The sequence below is a fragment of the Penicillium bovifimosum genome, assembly GCF_028826915.1.
Source record: "Penicillium bovifimosum strain IBT 22155 chromosome Unknown utg000003l_segment0_segment0, whole genome shotgun sequence".
Classification (NCBI taxonomy): domain Eukaryota; kingdom Fungi; phylum Ascomycota; class Eurotiomycetes; order Eurotiales; family Aspergillaceae; genus Penicillium; species Penicillium bovifimosum.
This window is the reverse complement of record NW_026622712.1, coordinates 1722136-1746261: the sequence shown is the minus strand read 5'-3', so window position 1 is coordinate 1746261 and position 24126 is coordinate 1722136. Positions and strand designations below refer to the sequence as shown.

At 49.6% G+C, this 24126-nt stretch overlaps 8 protein-coding genes across 8 annotated transcripts; 3 read left to right on the top strand and 5 right to left on the bottom strand.

Moving 5' to 3' along the window:
- Positions 1 to 508: 508 nt before the first annotated feature.
- On the bottom strand, positions 509 to 2262 carry N7515_003710 (uncharacterized protein; the record flags this gene model as incomplete). Its single annotated transcript, XM_056664454.1, has 3 exons — positions 509 to 1594; positions 1657 to 1981; positions 2051 to 2262. 3 exons carry the CDS (start codon positions 2260 to 2262, stop codon positions 509 to 511), a joined length of 1623 nt encoding a protein of 540 aa, XP_056523511.1.
- Positions 2263 to 4591: 2329 nt separating this feature from the next.
- N7515_003709 (uncharacterized protein) lies at positions 4592 to 5887 on the top strand (the record flags this gene model as incomplete). The annotated part of the gene is made up of 2 exons (XM_056664453.1): positions 4592 to 4659; positions 4726 to 5887. 2 exons carry the CDS (start codon positions 4592 to 4594, stop codon positions 5885 to 5887), a joined length of 1230 nt encoding a protein of 409 aa, XP_056523510.1.
- A 476-nt stretch (positions 5888 to 6363) lies between these two features.
- Positions 6364 to 6900, top strand: N7515_003708 (EthD domain-containing protein; the record flags this gene model as incomplete). The annotated part of the gene is made up of 2 exons (XM_056664452.1): positions 6364 to 6513; positions 6583 to 6900. The coding sequence occupies 2 exons, from the start codon at positions 6364 to 6366 to the stop codon at positions 6898 to 6900; spliced, it is 468 nt and encodes a 155-aa protein (XP_056523509.1).
- Positions 6901 to 7474: 574 nt separating this feature from the next.
- Positions 7475 to 7879, bottom strand: N7515_003707 (uncharacterized protein; the record flags this gene model as incomplete). Its single annotated transcript, XM_056664451.1, has 1 exon — positions 7475 to 7879. The coding sequence occupies one exon, from the start codon at positions 7877 to 7879 to the stop codon at positions 7475 to 7477; it is 405 nt and encodes a 134-aa protein (XP_056523508.1).
- A 2079-nt stretch (positions 7880 to 9958) lies between these two features.
- On the bottom strand, positions 9959 to 15081 carry N7515_003706 (uncharacterized protein; the record flags this gene model as incomplete). Its single annotated transcript, XM_056664450.1, has 2 exons — positions 9959 to 13858; positions 14017 to 15081. The coding sequence occupies 2 exons, from the start codon at positions 15079 to 15081 to the stop codon at positions 9959 to 9961; spliced, it is 4965 nt and encodes a 1654-aa protein (XP_056523507.1).
- Positions 15082 to 16593: 1512 nt separating this feature from the next.
- Positions 16594 to 18606, bottom strand: N7515_003705 (uncharacterized protein; the record flags this gene model as incomplete). Its single annotated transcript, XM_056664449.1, has 2 exons — positions 16594 to 18097; positions 18146 to 18606. 2 exons carry the CDS (start codon positions 18604 to 18606, stop codon positions 16594 to 16596), a joined length of 1965 nt encoding a protein of 654 aa, XP_056523506.1.
- A 3051-nt stretch (positions 18607 to 21657) lies between these two features.
- On the top strand, positions 21658 to 22126 carry N7515_003704 (uncharacterized protein; the record flags this gene model as incomplete). Its single annotated transcript, XM_056664448.1, has 2 exons — positions 21658 to 22023; positions 22103 to 22126. 2 exons carry the CDS (start codon positions 21658 to 21660, stop codon positions 22124 to 22126), a joined length of 390 nt encoding a protein of 129 aa, XP_056523505.1.
- Positions 22127 to 22347: 221 nt separating this feature from the next.
- N7515_003703 (MFS multidrug transporter) lies at positions 22348 to 23690 on the bottom strand (the record flags this gene model as incomplete). Its single annotated transcript, XM_056664447.1, has 4 exons — positions 22348 to 22648; positions 22703 to 22847; positions 22893 to 23098; positions 23152 to 23690. 4 exons carry the CDS (start codon positions 23688 to 23690, stop codon positions 22348 to 22350), a joined length of 1191 nt encoding a protein of 396 aa, XP_056523504.1.
- Positions 23691 to 24126: the final 436 nt, after the last annotated feature.

Below are 24126 nucleotides of genomic sequence, written 5' to 3'. Positions count from 1 at the left end.
CTGCTAATTTTTAAAGTTTTGGAATTGATTTTTGTCAAAAGTTAACTATGGGGCTACTATATATCATTGAGGTTCAATTTAGAAACTGGAATTTAAATAGTTCCCACTCAACAGCTATTTATATTAAGTGATCCGGAAGCAAATATTTTGTTAATCTGATACAAAAAATTTATTACTATTTGAATTCGTAGAGGAAAATAGGCCTGAAATCGGCACTTTTTGGTGGTAAACAGGGCAGTGGGTAAAGACTCATAAACAGGGGGTGTAGGCCAAGCTCACGACAAGGATTTGAGGGCCCCGGGGCTTCATTGGTTTTAGTCTTCGCTAGAAACGACTTTCACATGATAAAAAAACAGATAAAGTCAAATTTCCCGTTCCTTAATTATGTGTCCTTTGTACTCGGGATTTGAACTTTCAAAACAAGATCTGCGATTATATAGAACCAGTACCGAAAACTTCACTCTCTAATTTATCCAACCCTTCATCTTCAATCTTCAAACACCCTTGTCTATACCTCAGCGGCGGTTTCCTTTTCCTTGCCTTCCTTCTCATCCTTGATTCCATACTCCGTCTCCAATTCGGTCCGTAGTGTCATCTCCTTCTCAAAGAAGGTAATGATGAATCCCAGAGCAGCAAAAGCTAGCGAGACATACCAAACCAGCTTCAGGGTATCAGTGTACACACTGACTACCTCCCGTTGAACTTGAGGAGCAAGTGACTTAATAAAAGTTGAAGAGACGTGAGAGTAAGCTTCTCCACCCGCAAGTTGCGCCGAAACAGCGGGGTCTGAAATACGGCCCGACAAGCGCGCGAACTCGGTGTTGAAAATAGCAGCTGGAATTGCAATTCCCCAGATAGCACCGTAACTGCGAATAAACGCCCATGTCGCCGTCGCGAGTCCAACATCCTTCTCTTCTAGGGAAGCCTGCACTGCAGCTAGAGTGGTTGTGAGCAGAAGACCCAAGCCAATTGCAGTGATGATTTGGAAAATGATCCACTCTGCTGGACTAGAGTCGGCATCGAAGAGAGTAAAGAGACCTAATCCTAGGAGAATCACAGCCGTAGCGACGATATGGATAGGCTTATAGCGGCCCCATTTAGTAAGGAGGCCACCTGCGACAATGGCAGTCGGCACAGCGAGAATCACACTAGGTAGAAATTGTACACCGGCGCGAGTAGAGGTAGAAAGCTTCACAGCCTGGAAGTACACCGGTACAAAGTAGATCACCCAGAAGGTAAGCATATTATGGATAAAGGATACAACCAAGGCAACGAATGAAGTACGGTGTCGAAATATGTGTGGTGGCATCATAGGTTCCCGACACCATGGACTGGCCTCAAACGCGTGGAATAGAATCATACCAATGAGACCGAGAACCAAACAGACGATGATCCGCCAGTTTGACCAGGCGTAGGTAGTACCGCCCCAGGTGAGAGCGAGGAGAATAGAGACGATAGAAGTCATGAGAAGTGCGTTGCCAATATAGTCGATCCGCTTGACTTTTTCTTGCCATGGCTCTTTTTGGTAGTTGACATGGAGAAAGAAAAACAGGCAGATGATCGCCGTTCCGCCAATAGGAAGGTTGAGATAGAACTTTGATCAAACCGTGTTAGCCTTGCCATTCTCTCAGATATAAACGGGGCTTAGATACTTACAACCCATCTCCAGGAACTATGCTGTACAATAACACCCCCAATAAATGGACCAAGGGAGGTGCCGACGGCGAACACGGCGAAGATCATACCCATGAAGTTTCCTCGCTCGCGCAATGGAAGCATATCGCTAACGATCATATCGATCATTACATTGATACCGCCACCCCCAATTCCTTGGATTGATCGCCCAGCAATCATCATGGGAGAATTGATCGCGCCGCCGCTGATGCCGCTGCCGAGGACGAACAAGGCCACCGAGCCGATCATCAACCATCGTCGACCAAAGAAATTCGCAGTCTGTCCGAAAAGGGGCTGAAAGCAAGCACTTGCCATTGAATGTATTGTTAATTTATTTTCTTCATTGACTCGGGTTGAAAGATGGTATGTGACTTACCTCGTCAAGAAGAAGGAGTTGACAAACCAGACGTAGTTCTTGCCTGCATGCAACTCATCCGCGATGAACGGCAACGCGGTCGACGTGACCGTTGACTCGACCGCAGCTAGTAGGACTGACACGCATAGTGATAAGTAAATTGCCCAGAAGCGCCATCCTCTACCCTGCTTCTTCTCGACAGACTGGGTACTAGTGTCCGAAGCATTGGACATGTTGACGTTGAGTACGGAGCACAAAGTCAAAGTTGATTGAGAAGTACGGAGGCCAGAAATCGAAGTTTTGATTGCAGGAAATAGCCATGGTCAGAAACTGATTTCAAAGAATAGGAGGTCTCTTTGTCAACATCGCCGATGCCGAATGGGTTCGGTCATTGTATGTCAACTTCCCCATTGAGCGGTCTGGCCTGTGATTGGTCCTAGGTCGCCGAATATTTGGTAAGCTAGATCTGATTACAGATTGTGGGGTCAATCCATGGATACATGTGTAGATATTGAGATGTGCTTCATTCTTAATGCTTGTTAATATAAAGGGTTCCAAGGAATTTGTAGCAGTTCATCCGCTGATAGCCTGCAACCAAGTGTTTATTCGACAACACTACTGGGCCTGGAAATAGTATATCGATGATCAATTGACCCCCTAGTCTGCCGTTTGTCTATTTACCAAGGGATCCCGACCGCACGCAGCTAGCAGCGCCATGCATATTTGAGATTGCCGCGAGAAATCTACAACATTTTTGGGCTCAATATTTCAGAACCATCAATCTCGAGTAGACGCATTTCAAGAATCAACCACGATCAGCAATTGATAATGGACGTAGAAATGTCTGTAGATAGCATGGGTTTGCATAGTCACGGCGATAGCATTTTGCAAAATAAGTATGTACATAGGGTGGGATTGGTCGCTCTAATACCTTACCCTTGCAGCGCTATTGTACCTAGTACTGAACCTTCCCGGGCGCGGTAACGCAAAGGGGAATGCCCAGGTGGAAGCAGCAAATCATTAAACTCCGAGGTCGTAGTAAGCCTCTTTTTCTATTGCATTGCATTTACATTTACGCTTTCTATAGTGATCCATGTGCGTTAAAATAGGTTATTTAGAATTCTCTAAATGAGCCGATTAATGATGGTCTTACTTACTAACTTTGGAAGTACATTTTTCTTTCTAATATTTTAATGATTAGGTAGTGTGAAAACATACATACATATATATGCTTCTACAGTCAGTCACCTTAACAGTCAAGACCGTTGTGATGTGCCCCCGGGGCCTCCTAATTTACACCTTTAAAGGCTTACTAAAGTATGTGGTTTTCCGACCAGGTTAAATCATGAACCATCTATGGATATATATTTAATCATATAATATGGTGTCAGAGCACCTGAGCCTTTGTACAAGCGGATGAGGTCAGGAGGGAGGCGCTGCAGGGACTACGAGTAAAAACACAATGGTACTGGGTACCACTGCTTGTATTACTTTACTTTCATATCCAGCTCTCTGGCTTCGGGCAGAAGATCTAGCGGTTTTGCGGCAACTCTGGTAGGCCCGCCAATCTCGAAGTAATCATTAAAACTCTGAAAGTGGCTTCAGTGCATGACAGCGTGTACAAATAATATATACCATCACGGGAAAGAAGCTGAGAACGGTTAAAGTCGATATCGAGATAGGACCCCGCATTTCAGATGGAGTTGCGGCCGGAACAATGCTGCATACAGATCGAGTGCCACGTTTTCCATACATCGATCAGGTGCACGAATTGCAGCATCGAATACATACATGTAATTTATTGCATATATCTACAGACGCCTTACGGGTAGGGCAGCGGTATTGGTGCCATAATATGAATCACGTTATACACGTGACATCAACAGAAGGCAACACTTATGGAATACGTAATTCGCTTTCGCTTCGCTTCCGAAATCGCAATCAATATCCAGGGTCTACGTCGACAATCTCCGTTCAGGATGAGACTTGCATAACTTAGCGCGTCCTGTTTCGTAGAGCCATAGGGACCCTGTACCCCAAATCTCAGGGTTAGCAGCGTCCCCCAGCAAATATCCCATAAATCATTTTCCATGTCAAAATAGGTTACTCTTTTTAGTAGTGTTATGTTGGTGAGGCTATATATATTAACATCCCTCGGATTTGCGTATTGATTTTCTACTTACTCGTGTACTTGTGTACTTATGTACTTGTGTACTTGTGTACTTGTGTACTTATGTACTTGTGTACCCAAATCCTTCGCTTTTTTGCCCAAGCTTTCGGTCCGACCCGGATTAACCGCCTTGAACTCGAATCCACCCCCCTCCCCAATATTTTTTGAGCTTGGCTCTCGAAATGTACGAACAACCATCGCGACAGGCTTGCGATCGCTGTCATGACCTCAAACTACGGTGTCACCGCAACGAGTCAGGGGAATGTAGCCGCTGTGTGAGAGCGGGCGCAAATTGCTTGTTTAGTCCTTCGAACCGCGGGCGTCGGCCCACCCATCAGGATCGCTGTAACGGTTCCCACATATCCAAATGGACCAGCGACAGGCCGTTGGCCATGGGACTGGCGTCCCAGATGCCTCATTCACCGAATGCGCATTTGGGAGATATTGACTTGCTGAACAGGTTGAGTACCCCTGACCCCCTAGAACACACGGAGTCTGACCACTAATACCGGGGTCTGCTGCTAAGGGAATATGCAGAAGATAATCGTCAAGCATTCACCGTCGACAGAACCCCGATTTCCGGTACGGAGACCCCCGAGCCGACGCCGTCGAACCTATGCATGGGCGTCGACCAGGACATTTCCTTCCCGGAAAGCTTGACACCGCCTCTAAATCTTCCCGGAGCACCTTCGGGATCTAGCATGTTCTCACGTTTTCCTGCCCACAATACGGCTCATTACGCTCAAATCACTGATCATCAACTCTCTTTACTCGAATCGTTTCCCGGGCCAACTGTGCCCAAGTCTGGAAACAAAATCGGCCCGGACATCTCGCCACTGTCGTCTCAGAAATCGGAGCGATCGTTGGGACCCACTTCCCATCGCAAGATCGGTTCACAGACTCAATTTCTACAAAAATTCATGGAAGATCTTTTGGAGCTCGACATTGACTTAATTCGGCTCACGTCGATGAAACCCCTGCTATATAACCCAGCCCCGATGACCACCGAACCAGATAGCTCCAATTCCCCTTCGTCATCAGAATGTACGATCGACATCATTTTCCTTCTCACGCAACGATTGATCAAGCTTTTGCGAGTAAATAGAAATTCCTCAGCTCAGTCGCCCGCTGTGCAGAATACGCATTGGCAAATGCCGCTTTCCGCATCCTCTACCTTTTCCTCGCGGTTCCAGCAGCTTATCGCCACACCTCAAAGCACGCCTGGAACTTCAGATACGGAATCACTACAGCCAGGAACAAGGCTCGACCAACTGTCGCTGTTGCATGCCTTATCTACGTACATGCGGCTGATCGAAGCTTATTATAATACTTTCTCGCAGACCGCTGAAAAGTTCGGTGCTGCGTTGGCCAAAGGCATGCCCATTCCACTGCCCTCGCTACAAATCGGGGTGTTTTCCGTCGATGATCCAGCGAGTCACATTGGGTTAGTGATCCAGTCAGCCTTGCAACTACTAGACAGCCTGGGGGACTCGGTGGACAAACTTACGGCGCCTTTTGTATCTAGCGAGAACGCCGAAATCGACACCAGTCGACCGTCTAGTCCATCCAGCGAGAATAACGCAATCAAAATGGTGATGAAGACGGTCCAGGAACACGAAAGCCGCTTAATGCAGGCTGCAGCACAATTGCAAAGCTGTTGCCATAAAGGTCGACAATCGCGTGAATAACGCTGGTGATGGCGAATACAATCGGAAATGTCTATATAGATATATAGAAGACAACGTCATCCCCAAGACAGTCACGACGTTTATACTGCCATGGTTGATTTGCGCGTGTCGAATTTTAGGCGAGCAACGGAGGGGCGCTCGGCACTTTTCTAGTTATGAACGATGAATTATGTTAGACAGAAGAGAGGACTGCGAGATTTTGCATTTTATCGGCGCTGTCTGTAATCATTTTTTTGACTTCACCGAATCGGCGAACTAACACTGAGCACTGGGCACAACTCGGCGGGCGCTGCAGGAACCGGCGAGGTCTTTCTGCCTACAAGGCCCTCCCTCTTGTATGACCAGCTGGATAAGATGTAAATTAAACCTGAGAGGGATATAAAATAAAGAGAACATGAGTGACTTGCCTCCCGAGCCTATCATTTCAAAGCCACGAAACCATTTGAAGCCCCCAGAACATCCTTGTCTATTCCAACATGGCCCCGCAACGCCTTCTAAAGCTGACCCTCGCCCACCATCGGAACCCAGCTGCCTCCGAGGAAGAATGCCACCACTTCATCACAGAGGTGTATATCCCTAAAGCAGTGGCGATTCATCAACGCCATAAGTTACAGGGCTATAGCTACGTAAGTCACCATTCTATTACAACATAATCCCCCACCCCCAAATGGCAGTCAAACCTAACATGCAAAAAGCACTTCTCCCCAACGCCAGTGCGGAATGTATTGAGCACCGCGTGCGAGCGTCTGCAAAACGGCTGGACAGTCGACACCCACGACGCGACCGTGGAGTTTTACTTCCGCGGCATCGCGGACTTGGTGACTGTGTCCACCGACCCAGATTTCATTGCTCTGCAGGCAATCGAAGCGCCTTATATCAGCAAGGAGGGTGTCGTCGCCCAACTTGGATGGGTGGAAACCTACATCGCGGATCAGCAGGTGGTGAACTTGGTTGATGGGAAGTCGCAGTATCAGAGCTATGAAGAGGCGTCTTCTATTGAACTTACGCTGTGAAAATGTTGTTTTTCTAAGCAAATCTTCGAACCTTGCTAGTGTAGTTTTTATTATATGTTTCAATTGCCGAGGTCTATTTGTTTGCAAGCTATGTTTTGATCTATGGAACTATGTACATAAATCTCAAAACCCATGAAACTACGCTCGCATTCCTTGCTCAGATGATTTAGCGGCTAGTACCCGGAATATTAGGAGTATACTAGGGCACACGACGGTATGCTAGATCGGCCAGATTGGTATAATGATTTGGAAAATGCTATAGATAGATATGATGACGAGCTCAGGGCGGAACAAATTCTCTGACGGAAAGTAGACGTGCCACAGCATGTCTGGTGAGGGGCCGAGCATACGATTCCCACCCTGGACCATGTGTGACTCTTAAGGGATAATAAGACTTAGGGCGTTTTGCAGGTGACATAGATCAATCAATGAAATCGATGCTGATGGGGGTAGACTCCGGATTGCGTATGCGTTCATCCGCAAAAGCAAGCGATCTGTCCATGAGCAAGTCGAGGTCGAGGTTATATTTAGCTGTCAGACCCTTCTCTTGAAGCTTGCAAACCGCAGCTTTCGCTCAGCTGACGCAGTTTTGCTCCGGCACAGCATTATTTTTAGGAACTTGAACCGCCGCGAGAAGACCGCGGATTTGCTCCCAGGTCACCTCATTCGGGACCTTTCCGATCATGACCTTTCCGATCATGACCATTCCGAGAAGACGGGCGCTCGTAGTAGGAACACTGATTTGTTTCTCTCGAAAGAGCCAGTTGAATTCTGGGTTAAGATTGACTCTGTTCGGTGAATCTTCGAGGAGCACTCCGTCGCTCACGTCGAAAAAATAGCAACTTGACGCCTTTGACCTTTTGGGGCAAATGAGAATTCCCCAGTGGTATGCGGCATAGCCCAGCCGCTGCCTGTTCTCTCCGACAGAGAGAGAATTGCGATGTTGTATCGAAAGGAAGACTCGGCGTTTGTTGCGCATGCTAAGAATATTTTAGAACTAAGATGGTGTAGGATCAGTTCAGTGAGACGATATAAATACCCGCAATAGTGATCTAGCACTAAGAACCGAAATATCTTCTAAGCGCTGGACTATCAATAAGTAAATGATCACCCTTACATTGTAAGATTTGACATGTTTGGATTTGGCCGCTTAGTGATCATGTTGCGACCCCTGCAAAAGTCAGCCGGACAATGTTAAAGTTGTCAATTCTAAAGTTATATATACTATGGCTTCGCGCTTAAGTGGCTGGGGCTCTGATTAATTCATTGTCCTACTATGACATAGTTTCAATATGCTAGAGAAGAAATAAATCTACATCCTAGGAAGCGAAGGTGTAAGAGTGAAACCAAAATAAAGCCGTTTTCGGAAACTGCAAAAAGATGTAAGGCTTTTATTCCTATCGCCCTGCCACAAATGTACTAATCAGATGCTGCTAGGCAATGATGGAAGATTCCCTTCATACAAAAAGGCTCCTTGATATCAAAAGATTCATCGATTATGCTGGGTTCTTCTTCTTCCCAAACGAAAATATCGGGTCCTTTTCCTTTCTCGTCGAATACAAGGATGGACGGAAACGAATTATGAAATGGTATTGGTCCAGCAAAACATTGACTCACTGTGATCATATGAGTCAATCAGACGTTGAGACTGCCCGGAGACATCTGAACAAGGCAGGTGAGCTCGTGGGAGAAAAATAAGGGAATCACCTAAAACAGAAATATCATTTTATTGATGACCTCCCGCAGTCAAGAGGGACAAGAATAGTATGGTTTGGCCGTAACGGGTCACCTGTCGCTGCGGTCTTATACGGAACACATTAGACCGTAGCGTCAGATAGAGCCCATCCGCGCTCTCTTGTAGGGAGGCAGTGTGTCTGTATTGCAGTGGTTTCTATATACAGAGGGAAGGCGGGAGGGAAAAAATCGAGCCTTGACTGCGTGAGAGATGACGAGCTACCACCAGAGGCAAGCAATTGACTCTTGTGAGGCCGTTGTATGAGGGAAGAAGCCCTCAGTAATGTCGGTGTATATGTCACGTGAGGCAACCCCCGGTACTACTCCCCTTGAAGGGAAGGGGGTTGTTCATTCACAGGAGGGTGTCGGGTATTGTTCAGCCAATGATCGGTATCCGCGAATGGTTCGAAAAAGAGAGAGCAAGTATTGTCGTTTCATGACTCTATACATTTTCATTGCGGGGCTCGTGAGAATGAAGAGTAGTTACACACCGCAGATTTCCACGTACTGGCTTGGACTTTTATACAGAGGTTTTCGCAATGACAACATTCCTAGCTGGTGCAATCAACTTTTCTCATCGCTGGAAGGTGGACCGCCTAGGGCGAAAAATAGTCCGCCCTGGGGTTTGTTTGCTAAATCGTTCAATGGGAGAGTGCTCTCGGATGCGTTGAGAAAATGCTGGATATGACCAAGATTTACATCTAAACGCTCCTCGATTAGCCTTCAACGCTCGCTGAGGTCTTAACCGCTTCCTAACCACTCTTAACCACTCTTAACCACTCTTAACCACTCTTAACCACTCTTAACCACTCTTAACCACTCTTAACCACTCTTAACCACTCTTAACCACTCTTAACCACTCTTAACCACTCTTAACCACTCTTAACCACTCTTAACCACTCTTAACCACTCTTAACCACTCTTCTTAACCACTCTTCTTAATCACGCTGTTTACTGTAGTCAATAATGAAGAGAATTGCTAACTCGCGATCTCTGGTTTTCTGGAATGCTTAAGCAAATGGCCGTTGCCGTTTTTATCAATGATGGTAGCTCTAAGTTTATACCCACAGAGCCTATCCTTGGCGAGGGACCAACCATGCAGGTGTATCTGTTTTATTCTTTGAGGTCACCAGAAGGACTGCGTGACATCTAATCATCCAAAGCCGTGGACGTACATAGACTTGGTATACAGTAGTAGTAGTAGTAGTATTCATTTACCCTGTCCCCTCGCGAACGATATGCAGGATACAACAACTATATATCATGGATGATGTACATATAGATTGATCCACTTTCTGACAGGAACTTAGAGCCTCGTCACGGCCTACCCTGGCCCATTGCCGCTCCCGTTGTTAGGCTGCCCTTGTGGCGCACGACTGCGAAACCGCTGTGACGCCTCGGCGAAGTCCAATACGGCCTGAACCGTCTTCGCCCTTGAGGCGGTGTCTGGGTTACCTTTCTCACCTTCGTTTGAGCCTCCCAGCAGACTCGACACGCTGTTTAACGCGTCCCCAACATTTCTTCTTAATTCTATCCGCAACTCTCGTAGATTTGGACATTCCAGTAACACGTGGCTGACCGTCTCCTGCCCGCCGCACTCACATCGATCATCGTCGTGGAAGCCAAATTTCTTGGCGTAGGTGGATAACCAGTTGTGGCCCGTGCGTAGCTGAGTGAGCAAATATGCTCGGTTCCTGGGCAAGTTCCCGTACAGTTTTCTGGTGTACCTCGCTGGTAGCGCGCCGTCCACTTTCCGCAAATGCGCGCCTTTGGTGCTTAACCTCCACTCCTGCTCCCACTGAGCATGGGTCCTGCTGCGGAGAAATGCGTTTTCTCTCGTCAGCAGCGGTCGGAAAGGATGGGTTTTGCCCGGTTGCGCGGCTTCTTTAGCGAGTCGATCCGCGGCCTCGTTCCCGACTATTTCACAATGTCCTGGCATCCATTGGAGGCGGAGGGTGATGTGTCTTGCTTGAACCTCGGTGGCTGCTTGGAGGCTCGCATGGATGATTCGTTGCCCCGATCTATTTCTCACGTTCTGGATTGCTTGCAAAGCTGATTTGCTATCACAAAGGATTGTTGCTGTTGCGTGTACATTGTTTCCGACGACTGAGCGTTGGTGAGCCAACTTGAATGCCATGCTGACCGCGTAGAAGATCCCCATGAGTTCCGCCACATGAACTGACCACCGTTCCATCGACCCCACTTGCACCTGTTGAGATTCCGTCACCTCATCATTGTCGTTGAGTGCGACAATGGCGGCTCCTAGATGACCCTCGCGCCCAGAGGCGTCCGAGTAGACGACAATATCCGATGTGTTCCTTGCAACCTTTGCTCTTTCTCTGGCTGTTTCCCGGTCGTGTTCGAGTTCGATTTCCGTAAAGGCGTCCGGGCGCCACGGGGGCAGCGGGCGTGGGTCAATCGTTTCCAGCTCATTGAGCCTGTCGACGTCCATGGTCTTCAGCGCTTCTGCTAATGGGAAGCGGGCGTATGATCCGACATTGTTCCTACGGTTCTGGGCTCTTGACAGAGCACTCCAAATGGGATGGTCGCGAGGTAGAGTATGCAGTCTCGCAATCGTGCGCTGCGCTCGGTGGCGAAGGCGAAGGTGCGTGGGAAGTATATAGGCTTCAACCTCTAGGGTCGCGGTTGCTACCGTCCTGAACGCCGACAGGATTCTGATCAGCACGGTTCTCTGGACTGTGTTCAAGTGTCGGATGTGAACTTTGTCCCGAAGCGGGTCATGCCAGACCGTCGATGCGTAGTCCACTATAGGCGCAACACATGCTTGGTAGAGCTGTCGCATCTGCTCTGGGCGCAAGTGTCGTAGTCCACTTAAGGCGATTGCTGTTTTGGTGGCGCGCTTGATAGCCTGCTGGACATGCTCCTTCCAGCGAAGTCCCTGGTCGAACACCACCCCCAGCAATTTGGCTGTAGGCGATGGCTTGACGTCGGCCCCATCGAAGATGATTCGTCCTTCCATGTGCTCTCCCCTCTTTCTGGTGAGGTGGATAAGCTCGGTTTTCTCCGCCGCGAAGCAGGATCCAGTTCGCCGCGCCCATTCTTCGATACGAGGGACATCGTCGGACTGTATCTTGGTTAAGTTTTCCTCGGCCGAGCGGCCCACTCGCCATCGGAAGTAGTCGTCAATGAACGCTGACGCGCCTCCGTGGGAGTCGACGGGCTGGTCGACCAAGTCGGCGTTGAAGAATGCAAACAAGATGGGGGAGAGTGGTGACCCTTGCGCTAAACCTGCGTTCGCTAGCGACTGTGTCTCGGTACGGAAGTCGTCAAACCCAATGTTGGCGTGCCGGTCGCTCATGAAGCTTGCAATCCATTTTCTGGCCACAATAGGGATCCGTCTTGCCTGCAGCGACGCATCCAGGCTTGTCTTATTTACTCCGTTGAAGGCACCTTTGAGGTCGAAGGCGACTAGGGTCACCACCTTGTGCTTGTACCAGGCTTTGTCGATCGCACTGGACAGCACTAGTAGGGCTTGCTCGGTGGTCCTACCCGGCCGTCCGCCGAACTGGCTGTTTGGTAGCAGGCCGTGCTTCTCCGCCACATAGGACAACCGTCGGGCCATCACTGCCTCCAGGAGCTTGCCAAGCGTGTTGAGAAGTGAGATTGGGCGGTACGCACCAGGTTTCGAGTAATCAGGCTTGCCTGGTTTTCGTAACACGATGATTTTTGCGCTCCTCCACTGTCTCGGATGGTGCCCTAGCTCTACACTCGCTGTGAAGATGCTAACAATAAAGGCCTTCAGATGCCTCCAAAGCTTCTTCCAAACCAGCATCGGTAAGGTATCTTCCCCGGGCGCTGTATTCCCTTTGGCTGCTTTCAGTGATCGCTCAATCTCCGATTCTGTGATCGGGTGCCACGGGAGTTCCGTCGCCGGTGTGGTAGGTGGGCTGAACTCGGGTGGATTCATGGCGGGGAAGAACGCATCTAGGAATGCCTTCGCTTTGTCTTCGTTTTGCGTGCACTCCTCCGAGCCCACTCGCAGTGCTGGGACGCAATCCCATGTCTCTCGGGGCTTCATGTATGTCGCGGCCTTCCAGAGCTTCCCTTCACCAGCTTCGTCTAGGAACTGCTTCCAGTGCGAGGACTTGGCTTTCTCGATGGTCCTCGTCCACGCTCGTCGTTTCTGCTGCATAGCTTCGAAGGCAGCCGTGGTGTTAGCGTGCTCTCTTCCCAGCTCGGCGCAGTTTGCCTGCCACCTCCTACGTAGTTGGTTGACTTCGACTTGTTGGGTCTTAAGATCTGGCGTGAACCATCGCTTGGAGTATGGCGTGGGGCATGTGTCGGGTGTGAACCGGTCGACCGCCTGGGCCGTCGCCGCTGTAAGGTTTTCCACTACCCGGTCGAGTGTTGGCCGGGTCTTGATCTGCTTCCATGGGTTCATCTGTCGGGCTACTTCCTCGCCGATCCTGGTCCAGTCCGCGCGCTCATACGCCTTCCTTGCTTTGGTCTTTGGCCTGCTCCGGGGTTGAAGGTTCCATTCTGAGTAGGTGGCACGGTGGTCGGATCCATAGTTTTCGTGATACAGATGGCATTTGACTAGCAAGTCCGGGCTATCTGTTACCGTCTGGTCAATGGTCGAGTTCTGTCCGGGGTTGTTGAATGCCCAGTAAGTCGCCGTCCCTCGAGGGAGACAACTGTGGAGGTTGTGGGCTTGGAAGAAATCGATTAGGTCGCTAGCGTCTTCAATGAATCTAGGAGCGATATAGTTGTTGCCCCACATTGGATGGTGTCGGTTGAAATCACCGGAAACAATAATGCTGGTCGCGCGCTGCTCATGTTGTGTGGCGGTTGTGATAGAGTTTTGTATCGCCGTGAGGGCTGGTAATGCTGACGAGTCGTCGCCCGTGAAAAGTGGTACTGGAGGTATGTAGACGGAAAATACCAGCGTTTGGGAGTCGGCTGTCCAGATCTTGATGGCCGCGACATCTGGGTGGTCGCACGGTAGTTGGCAATGTGATGAGGTAGAGATTCTTCGATTGACATAGAGCAAGCTGCGAAACCGAACGGCATCGGTCTGAGTTGTAGGTCGGTATAGCCGCCAGGCGCTGTGGCTGATATGCGTGCGGTAGGTGGTAATAGATGGCTCCTGGATCAGCAGAACGTCCAGCTCTAGGCTCTGGGGATCGTTGATCAGCGCCTCCATCCTCGGTCCCGATTTCATCATGTTCAACTGTAGGATGCGGAGATTCTTCTCTAGCATCGGCTGGGGTTAGAGGTCGCGGGGGTTGGACATTGTCGATTTCCGGTAGCGTGTTCGCTCCCACAGTCGAGGCACCGGGCCCTGACTCCTGGTGGGCAGCGCTGTCGCTCGTGTTGGCCTGCACAGTGTCCGCACCGCGGGGTCTCTTTACATGACCATACTAGGTGTCCGAACCGTTGACACCGGAAACATCTCTTTTTCTTGATCTCGCGTCGTTCAACCTGGGGGATGTAGTGTTGGCTAACAACGAAACCGCTACGGAGCATATGTTCTGCTCCCTCTGCGGAGTCGAACCAGATTCCCAACGATGCAAATTTCCCTAGGGCCTTGTCCTTCGCTTTCATCCAAGCCAGTTCTTCGATGTGGAAACCGTGTTCTGCCAGGTCGTTGTCTTCGATGATTTTCTCTGCTGCCTGGGTAGCACCTGTTTCCAGGTTGAATTCCTCGGTGGGGGTGCGGTGTACTACAACACCGAAACGTGGTTTAACCAGCTTCGTGTTGTTGCCCAATTTATGTAGCCACTCAGTGTTGTTGCGAGCCACCTGAGCCGACTCCACGTTCTTGAATCGAATGAGATAGCCGGTTTTGGTGGTGCCAATTCCAACCACTTGGGCGTCTTGTGTTGCAGCGTCGCTCTGCAATGCTGTGCGGATGTGGGTGTTGACGGTATCTGTGGGGAGATATCGCCCAAAAGCGTTTCCGTCGTTGTTGTCATTATCTCTTGGGTCTACAAAGGCTCTCTGGGTGCTGATTCGGACGCAGTTTTGCTCTTTCTCGGGTTTCTGGTGGTTCAGCGAGGGTGTGGCATTATCGCCAGTGGCTGCGACTGCCGCCCAAGTCCTAGTCGCGGTGACTGCAGGGGCGCTTTCAACCTGTGCTCGTAACGCTTTCACTTCCTCATGGAGCTTCTCGTTCTGTTCTTGCAGAACATGTTGATTGTGTTTGATCTCCTGTAGCTCGTTATGAGTGGATTCGATGACCGCGGTTTGATGGCGGATAATGTCTTTCAGGGTCCCTATGAGTTTCCACACCTCCTTGGTGGTGACTCGACCCGAGTTCTCCGATGGTGCAAACGCATCACCGCTCCGCGTTCGCTTACGGCTTTCGGTAGGCGATCCGGGGGATCCGATGTTTACTCTGGGCTGGAAATCTTCCACCGAGAAGCTGATGGGCGTTTCTTGGGTGTTTGTGGGAGGGGGTTCGGGCCCTCCCGTAGGTGGGTCCATCGTCGGTCCGGGGTTAGTTCCCGCTCGGCACACAACCACAGCTGAATATATATATCGAAGGTGATATCAACCACCTCCGTATACAGTTTCGATCGATTTCCGATGTGTTTCTTCCAGTTGCTACAGTCGGTCCTGCCCCAAGGTACCCCGTGTTGTACAGCATCCTTGGTATACAGTAGAATTCGAAATCAGTTTTAACTTCATACTCTTGCGACTTGATTCGCGAACCCTGACCTGAAACACGCTAGGTCAAATTCGGAATAGTGGTCGATCCATTATTTCCAAGAATAGACATTGTATTTTACATGACGTGGGTGGGACCCTGCCCTGTGTATCTTACTCGGAAATGCCATACAATTAGCAATGCCCTACAGTGACGCAGAAATAGTGTTAACACCCCTTCGATTACTCATATTCTGCCTGTCAAAAATCCAACTTTTCAATAGCCCCCCGACTGATTTCCTGATGAAGCGTCTGACTGTTGTGGATTAAACTGAATCTTGTCTTCTATAAAAAGCACTCACTTAAGAAAGAATGTTGAGAAAGTAAGATGATATAAACTTGCTCTTCAGTTTACGATAGGCGGTCCAAAAAGCGGTCTGTCCAAGGGTGTTAAAACATTTGCTGTGTCACTGTATGTCGCAAAGGATGATCTAAGAAGATAGCTCGACAGAAGGCAAAAGAGCGAAATCCAGATTTACGTGATGATTACTACTATCTTTTAGCGGATTTTGCTTGTACCACCTCGTCTACATCGATGAATCTGGATACAATGAACGAATAGGGTTTAGATAAATCGGTTAGTCTTCTTTAGTTTGGACGCCTATTTAGGTATCGAACAACTTCTAGAGAATTGCGGGCATTATTCCAAGCTTAACTCCGTTCTCGTTATAGAAAATATATCCTTTCATTACTCCGAGAAGGCTGAGCAAATGTGTTGCGATAAAGGGGTCGAGCTAGTGTATTTACTCCCGTACTCCCCGGACCAAAACCCGAATAAATAGTTTTTTTTACGGGGCGAGAGGTCCCTCATTCGGCGGCATTAGCAATCCTATATAGAAGATCCTGGCCAAGGGCTTGATAACTTCGACGCCAAGCCTTCACCGAGAGATTGACAAATCGAGGGAGATCAAAGCTTTAGCGGTAACCCATGGAGGTCTCCGACGTGACAATATCCTTTTGAATGAAAAGCAGGGGCGTGCATTGATCACCAACTTTCATCGCTCTACTCTGAAATGCTGGTGAACTGTTTAGCGATCATGAGCAGGAAAACAACGACTATGTCGAGCAGAGACAGCACACAAGAACGTATTCGTGTCCAATTTGTACTTCAATCAAGTAGACTCGACTGAAACTAGAATGGATGTAGGTTAACTTGTCTGACCAAATGGTAGGAAAGACCATAGTAGCAATCGTAGAATCACCACCAACCCACAGGCGCTAGAGCTTTATCTTTTCCCTTTCCATCGTATGTGGCTGTTTGAGAGAGCATCACTCTATTCGCGCTTTCCATCATAACCCTTTTAGTCCAAAAAGACGATATCTTCCCCTGGTACTGGACCCATAGCTTAGGTAGAAATTGAACATCTTGCACACAATATTCCTTGATATCATCTGGAAGAGGGCGCACGTTGACACATCATAGCTGCCCCCACGCTCTGGAGCGAAGAGCTTCAGCCCTTTTTCCTTTGATGCCTTGCCTTGAAAACAGGCGTCACAGTCGAAATGCTCTGTACCGTACTGCTCATGATCACCCAGCTGCTCTGCATGCTGCAGAGTAGACGCAATGCGAGCTTTTCCGGCATGACCGAGACGTCGATGCACTTCGTAAGCTGTCACCTTGTTGACGACGTCAATATCATCATTGTCCGAATCAGAGTCAGATAGAACCTCGTCGGGGTCTTGTTCTTTCGGACTAACAAGGTATGGGACGCCAGAAGTAGTATCCGCGTATCCCGCAACCTCTCCCTTTCCATTTGACAGATGCTTTGTGCGAGTGTCGCAGGAAATGCCTTGTTCGTCCAGAAGCATCTGCATGCCGAAGAGCTTCCCATGTCCTCCGGGGCTGTAGTATCCAGTCGTCATAAAGGAGTGGGTTTTCCCGTTTGGCAGAGCTGCATACACGATAATCTCTCCATGTCCTAGTGTGACTACCGTCTTGCCGGAATAGTCTTTGTACACATAGGCGAGGTCAGGGTGATCAGTCTGGTAAGTTTGAAAATCCCCTAGATCGTGTGTGAGAGTCTTGCTAGAGCCAGTATCTAGCAACCAGTCGTTTGTCCTATCTACCGAGCTTGCCGCGGCGACAACCATGTTGCTTTGGCCTTTTGTGTTTCGCTGAGCTCTCTGTATTGCTTTCGAATAAGCCCAGAGGTTTCCTGAGGGTTCCCATGAAGGTGGAGGGTTTTCGTTGAGATAAGCGCACTTCTTGGCAGCGTGCGGACCAAATCCGCAGAAAGCGCACATGTTGTTGTCGTCCTGCTGTGTGCCATTGCGCATCTCACGAGCGTAGTCATGAATATCTTTATCGTCAGCGGGCTGCCTCCGAAGACCTTTCTTCTTGTTGTTGTTGCTGTCGATAGCATTGATGTCTTTGGCGGACTGGGTGTTGTCGTTGCCGTTGTTGTGACCACTATGGTCACCTCGGTTTCCTCCACGACCACCCCGGTTCCCACCACGGCCACCTCGGCCGGCATTGTGAGCTGCGCTTGTGACACCTTCCATGTCAGCTGCTGCTTGCAGTGCACGCCAGTATTCCTCGACCTTTTCCAGGGTCATCTTCTTGGGCTCTAAGCTGCCAACCTCCTCCGTGATGAAATTGACCTTTTTTACTTCCGATTCTAGGTTTTGCAGAACCTGTGACAGAGCATGGGCTGGGTGGGGTGCTGCTTTGAATCTGGCTAGCACGTGGTACTGTTTCTGGTACTCCTCAATATACTCGCTTGCCGAGTTGTAGTCCGAACGCTTCAATTTGTCGAACTTCCGCATTTCCAGAAACGCTGTCTGCAGCTTGTCGCTTCCTTGTGTCATCGTCATGAGTTCGTCCTACATCTTGTCGGCGTACTTTGGCGTTTTCAACAGGTTGCGAATCTTGCTTTGGAGAACGGCGTTGATCTGTCCGTACATCCAACTGGCAATCAGACGGGACCAATACTTCCATCTCTCGTATGAGGGGTGCGACTTTTCTGGGCGGGGAATGTCACTGTCAAGCAGCCACTCCCCAGCGTAGGGGATCAGCTGGTAAACGATAGCTTGCTTCCAAGCGCGGGGGTCGGCGTCGTTGTGCTCGAGTGCCTTCACCTTCTGCAGTTTCATCATCGCGATCTCTGGCAGACCATGTCCCTGATGAGAGGGTTTCTCGTCTTCATCATCACTGTCGCTTTCGTCGGCGAAGCGGATTGGCTGGTTAACAGACGGGATCGAGGTGTTTGGGTTGCGGAGAGCGGGTTTGTGATTCAAAGGGTCAGCTGTCACGTCAAGGGGTTGAGGGATACTGTCCTCATTGCCGCTATCGACGTCAGCCATTCTTTCGAATCAACAATGTAAAGCTTAACGGAGCTTTATCCGGCGGGGTCGAAGGTTTCCTGGGTTCTGATAGGTCGAATGGTCGGGACACGCAGGGTTTTGCCGCACAGGTGGGGTCAAACTGCGGGATGGTCGAGATCGACGACAGTGTTCAGGTAAAAGCTTCAAAAGAAAGAGTTGCTAGTGGTCCTGCTAGCAAATAGGGTACTCATAACCTCATGGAATACAGATACAATGTGAGATCAATGGAGAAAACAATGTATGTATTCAGGTGGACGAAGAGGAGAAAGAGAGAAAGAGAGAGGAAGAGAGAGAGGAAGAGACTATCTATCTAATGATGGGTTCTGTCTCATGCGATGCCTGGAGCAAACGTGTTTGCCTGCCCCAGGCATCCAACAATCTTCGCCATATAATGTTTCTTTCTCGGAGTCCGGTTGAGGGCCAGTTCCAAGTATAAGTCTAACCCATGGCAATCTGTTCGGCGTTTTATCAGTGAAGGCAGATCACATGTAGATGCTGCACGTTGGAAGTCTTAATAGCTATACAGTAATAGCCTTTTTGGGCATATAGGTGTTTGATATTCTAGACCTTAGTTGCAAAAGTATTCTTGTAAGGACCGGGCATCTTGAAAAGTCGTTCCACAAACCCTTTTTACTAAAAAGGCTAGATATTAGTTCGCGAACTTGTTCGAATTCTTAACGAATCGAATCGGTCGTAGATTCGAAGCCCCGAAACCAAGGTTCGAATTCGATTCGATTCGCCGAAATTCGCGAACTTTGAACAATTCGAGAATTCTTGCGGAGCGGTAATTATAATTAAGATAGCTTCTGTATTACGCTTTTATGGTCTCTATAACTTTTATATCGTTGTGGATATTAATTCCGATGTACTTAAACAGATATAGGGGGAAAAGTAAATTACGAACCGAGAGCGTGATGGCGTACGGCGCCAGCGCTTGGCACACACCAACACCAAAGGACGGCAACCCCCGAGGCCCCGCCAAGTCCCTGCTCACGGCTCAGACCAAATATCTCCGGGCTGTCATTGGGGCATATAAGGCGACACCTATCCACAATGTTGAGTCCGAAGCGTGGTGCCCCCCGTTGGACCTCTACCTGTCGAGGTGGGTGGCGAAGGCTGAACAGCGACTCGAGCGAACCGGGATGGCAGCACTCCTTCGCACCGTATGTGCGGGGGTAGCAGCGAAGGTGAGAGCGCGACGAGGTAGGCGAACAGTCCGCGCCGCTCCACCAGGGAGCGTCTTACGGAGGCGAGAGTGGGCCGAGCAATGGGTTGCTCCAGACACAGAGGATATGTATGCTCCACAAGCACCCGACCTGGTGCGGTGGACAGACATGAACGTAGATGACCCGACGCTGCGGGAGTGGAAGTCCAGGAGAAGACGGAAACTCGACGACGCGAGGGGGAGACAAAGTCACGGTGGGGAAGCAGCAGATGGCTACGATCTAGACCCGATGTTCAACCCTCTCAAGTTGCATTCGGGGCTTACCAAAGCCAAGAGCTCCCTCCTCACCCAAGCGCGCACAGGAGCGATCGGGTTGAATGCGTTCCTTCATCGCAGACGAGTCCCAGATGTCGAATCTCCGCTCTGTCAAGAGGGCTGCGCCCCGGAGACGTTTGCACACCTTACGCTCCGCTGCCCGTGATACACGCCAGAAAGAGAGGGCCTGGCTGGCCTGGATCTTCCTGACGGACACTCCCTAAGGGCAGCGCTCTCCCGGGATGGCTCCGCCCAGCGACTGGCAACTTGGTTCTTCAACCTGGGACGACTGGGTGAGTACAGGCTCGCAAGAGAGCTAGAGGGCAGCAACATGTGGCCACACGAGACCCACACAGGGGGGACACCGAGGAGGCGACGAAGGGACGTAGCTCTATAGCTAGACAGCTGCTAGGAGGGTCCCTATTACTGCTAAGATAGGGGAAGGAGGAGGAGGAAAGGAGAAAATAAAAATAAAAAATCTAGTGACATGCACTAAGACCTGTCACCAAGCTGCCCGACGAGGCCTAGCACCAGTGGATTGTGGTTAACGATGGGAGTTGCGGGCGGGGGCGCATGCGCCCCGTACGATATACATAACAAGCTGGACTCGAACTGAGGAGGGACTGCTTGCCCACAGGGGCGAGGCGGCAAAACCGCCTTATCAGAGTAAGATAATAATAATAATAAATTACGAACCGAGGTGTAAAAAGTCACTTAGGTGAAACTATGACAACAAATGTTGGAAGGAGTAGATTAGATAGGTTGAGTGAACAAACACTCTGTGACAGACTGTGTCTGCGCCTGAATTGAATCAGGTCCGGCTAATGCATCTCAGAACTTGGATGCTTCGAAAACGTTACATTGGACTCAGCGACTACGCTCTGTGACAAGACAAAAGTACTAGTACTAGCCTTCTTTATCTATTTCTTTTGCCGCTGAATCTGAGCAAACGCGCCTTTTGGTCACTATACTGGAAAGCCGGCAATGAGTGAGCGATATAAATTGACATAGGACCTTACGGTCCGCCTTATTAGCGATCTTGCTCGTTGGTTTGTAGACCATATCTGACCAAAGATGGGAACAAATAAGTTTGCCTGATCTAGTTTGGTCTGTGCCTCGTAGTAGACTAGCGTGTGACCGACTGACCCCTGGTGCATTAGGGCGACCAAAGACGGACCCAAATCCCTATTCGGGCCATGTATCTTCGCCATACAATGTTTCTTTCTCGGAGTCCGGTTGAGGGCCAGTTCCAAGTATGAGTCTAACCCATGGCAATCGGTTCGGCGTTTTATCAGTGATGGCAGATCACATGTAATCTGCTCTCACTTATACACTATAAGAAGACAATATTCCCAGCTCACTGGGAAGCTTGAAACTCATCAGCTATCGGAAGAAGGGAAGACAATTGTCCAAGATTATACCTCAACCAGTGTGTCGCTCTCTGTATACCAAGATCTTGAAAACTTATTAACAGCATCTGATAGATCTCGGGGATGTTACTGAGAAACATCATTGGACCTTTATTCATTTCGGTGATCAGCACTTTAGCAATGTCGACAACCCGATACACCGTACCAATCCCCGAATCGACCCAAATTTTGGAGACTCGAGAACAACTCAATGACATGGCAATGCAATACCCGCTGGGAACTGTGGACGATAGGAACGGTGGTTACTATCTCCTAGACCACGATGCTACCGTATTAGCTATCGCGTCCGATTCTCTATGTGAGGAGTTGGATGCCTCAATGGAAGCAGCCAAACGGTACCACAGCAGCCACTCAGAGCCTGTGGAAGAGAGCGAAGACGTTGCACCTCAAAGCATTGAGGAGGCAAGCCCTGGCCTGTCAAAGCGATCTTGCTCCCACCCACGCTGCCACACACATGCCCTCTGCCGGGCCTACAGCGATTGCCACGTATGTTCTTCGAGCTTTCGTTGGTGTTTTTGAGTGGGCTGAGATAGAGCTGATGTGGAATTTGCATGGGTTGGGATAGATCCACGGCGATACCCCTGTCTAGATATTAGAATTCCTCAAGATTTAGTTCTTGCATGAATACACATTGTGATCCTTTGGAATACCATCAATACTTTTTACCTAGTCGACAGGCTGGTCTACGCAGACCGTATACTATAACAGATTGTCGCCGGGCGTTACCAATAATCCGGAAAAAGTCGCGTTTTTTACTCGCATTTCCACCCTACATAACAACCTCGTTATTTGCAGTATGGAAATAATATTTTATGAAATAGAATGCTTGGCTACTTGCAGACAGGAAATGATTCCCATGGAGAATATCAGTGCGCCGATGTTGGGCATAATCCAGTGCGCGTTTCCAATACTCCAGTCGTACCAGAAGAGTCCGATAGTGCTGATGATGGAGCCCACGGCCAACGACGGCATGCGGAATTCGGGCTTGCCGATGTCGTCGTTCCGCGCTTTAAGATCTTTGTAGATGCGGTCGACGAGCTTGAGGTTGAAGAAGAGCCCGATAAAGGATCCAATGGCAATCGAGAGATAGTTGAGGCCGCCGATTCCGGGACTTTCGTGGTAAACCACGGTTCAAATGTTGGGGAAGGTTGCAAACATTAGATACGTGATTCCGAAGAGGTAAGCCGTGTAGATAGCCATGCAGAAGACGATAGGTTGCGTTGCGAACGTCTTCACCGGCCGCTCAAAGGCATGAAGAAGCTTGTAGCCCAGTGTCTCAACCTTCTCACCGGTGTGGAGATTCTCGTTGCCTATTTCCTTTGCGAGACGGTCACGTCGCTATCGCAGAATTGTACCTGGGTGACACTCCTGTAGCCAGAAGAATCCAACAACCTGCACTGCAACGGCGGCCGCGGAGGTGGAGGTGGACCAGAACACCCAGCGCCAGGTTGAATACTCGGCGATGAACCCGCCCGCAATTGGACCAGCCACGGGTCCCAGAAGTGGTCCTAGAGTATAAACACCCATGACCTTACCACGCTCCTCCGCCGTCCACATATCGCTTTCAGTCCGGTCAGCACGTATTCTCGTTTATGATTCTAGGTCTTCTCTCACCTTATAGCTCCACCTCCAATGGCTAGCGGTGCACTACCACCAATGCTAGCCAAGAACCGAAAAGCGAAAAGCTGGCCCTTGGTCGTCGCAAAACCGCATCCCAAATTCCAGGCCAGATACCACACGTTGCTGAATTGAAGTAAGCGTACCCGGCCGTAGAGCTCTGATGCCGGACCAAAGAAGATAGGGCCGATGGCGTAGGCGAGAATAAAGATACTCAAGGACAAGTAGATCTCAATTTCGGTGCGCATCCTAAGGGAGTTGGCGAGATCGTTCATGGCGGGAGCCACCATCGAAGACGACACGGGCGAGATGAAGACAAAGAGAGAGATGGTCCAGGTGTTCTTCCATCTCAGGCCTTTAGGCCAGTTTTTTGGATTCTTTGGGTTCTTTGGTCCATCCCAGGTAATGAGGTTCGAATCTCTGTCGGCGTCGTCGAGGGACGGCTCTGAGCTGATCGTTGTTGGGCCCGCCTCCAAGTCTCCCGCTTCCTTCTCACTGTCGGGGGCGCTCAAATGCTTGTCGCTGATATTGCTCATCTTGTGCCAGTTGTGTTTGAACAGATCAGGAAGAAAATTGGTGTCGGTATAGTCTAACTTATATACTTCCAAAATCGTACTTACTGAACGTCCATAGTGTAAGCCAACCAATGGCGAGGCCGGATTCTGCTTCGGGGCCGGATTTCGCGCCCACGGACCGACACTCTGGCCAATCAGAGGCGGCTGTGGTTCGGCCCCGAGTGCGATACAGCAAAAGCGACATTGGTCGTGTTTGCAGCGTTTGCATCTTTCTCGCCAGTTGAGTTCGAAGAGTGTCAAGGCCAAAACTCCATGGATCCCCCGCGTTTGCAGTGTTTGCATTTACATGCTGCGGAAAGACACAGGCTAGCTCAAGAAGTCCAGCAGCAGATCTTCACGCTGTTGCATTACCCGTGATCCCGAGTCATCTTCCTAAGCCTGATTCACATGGCATAGT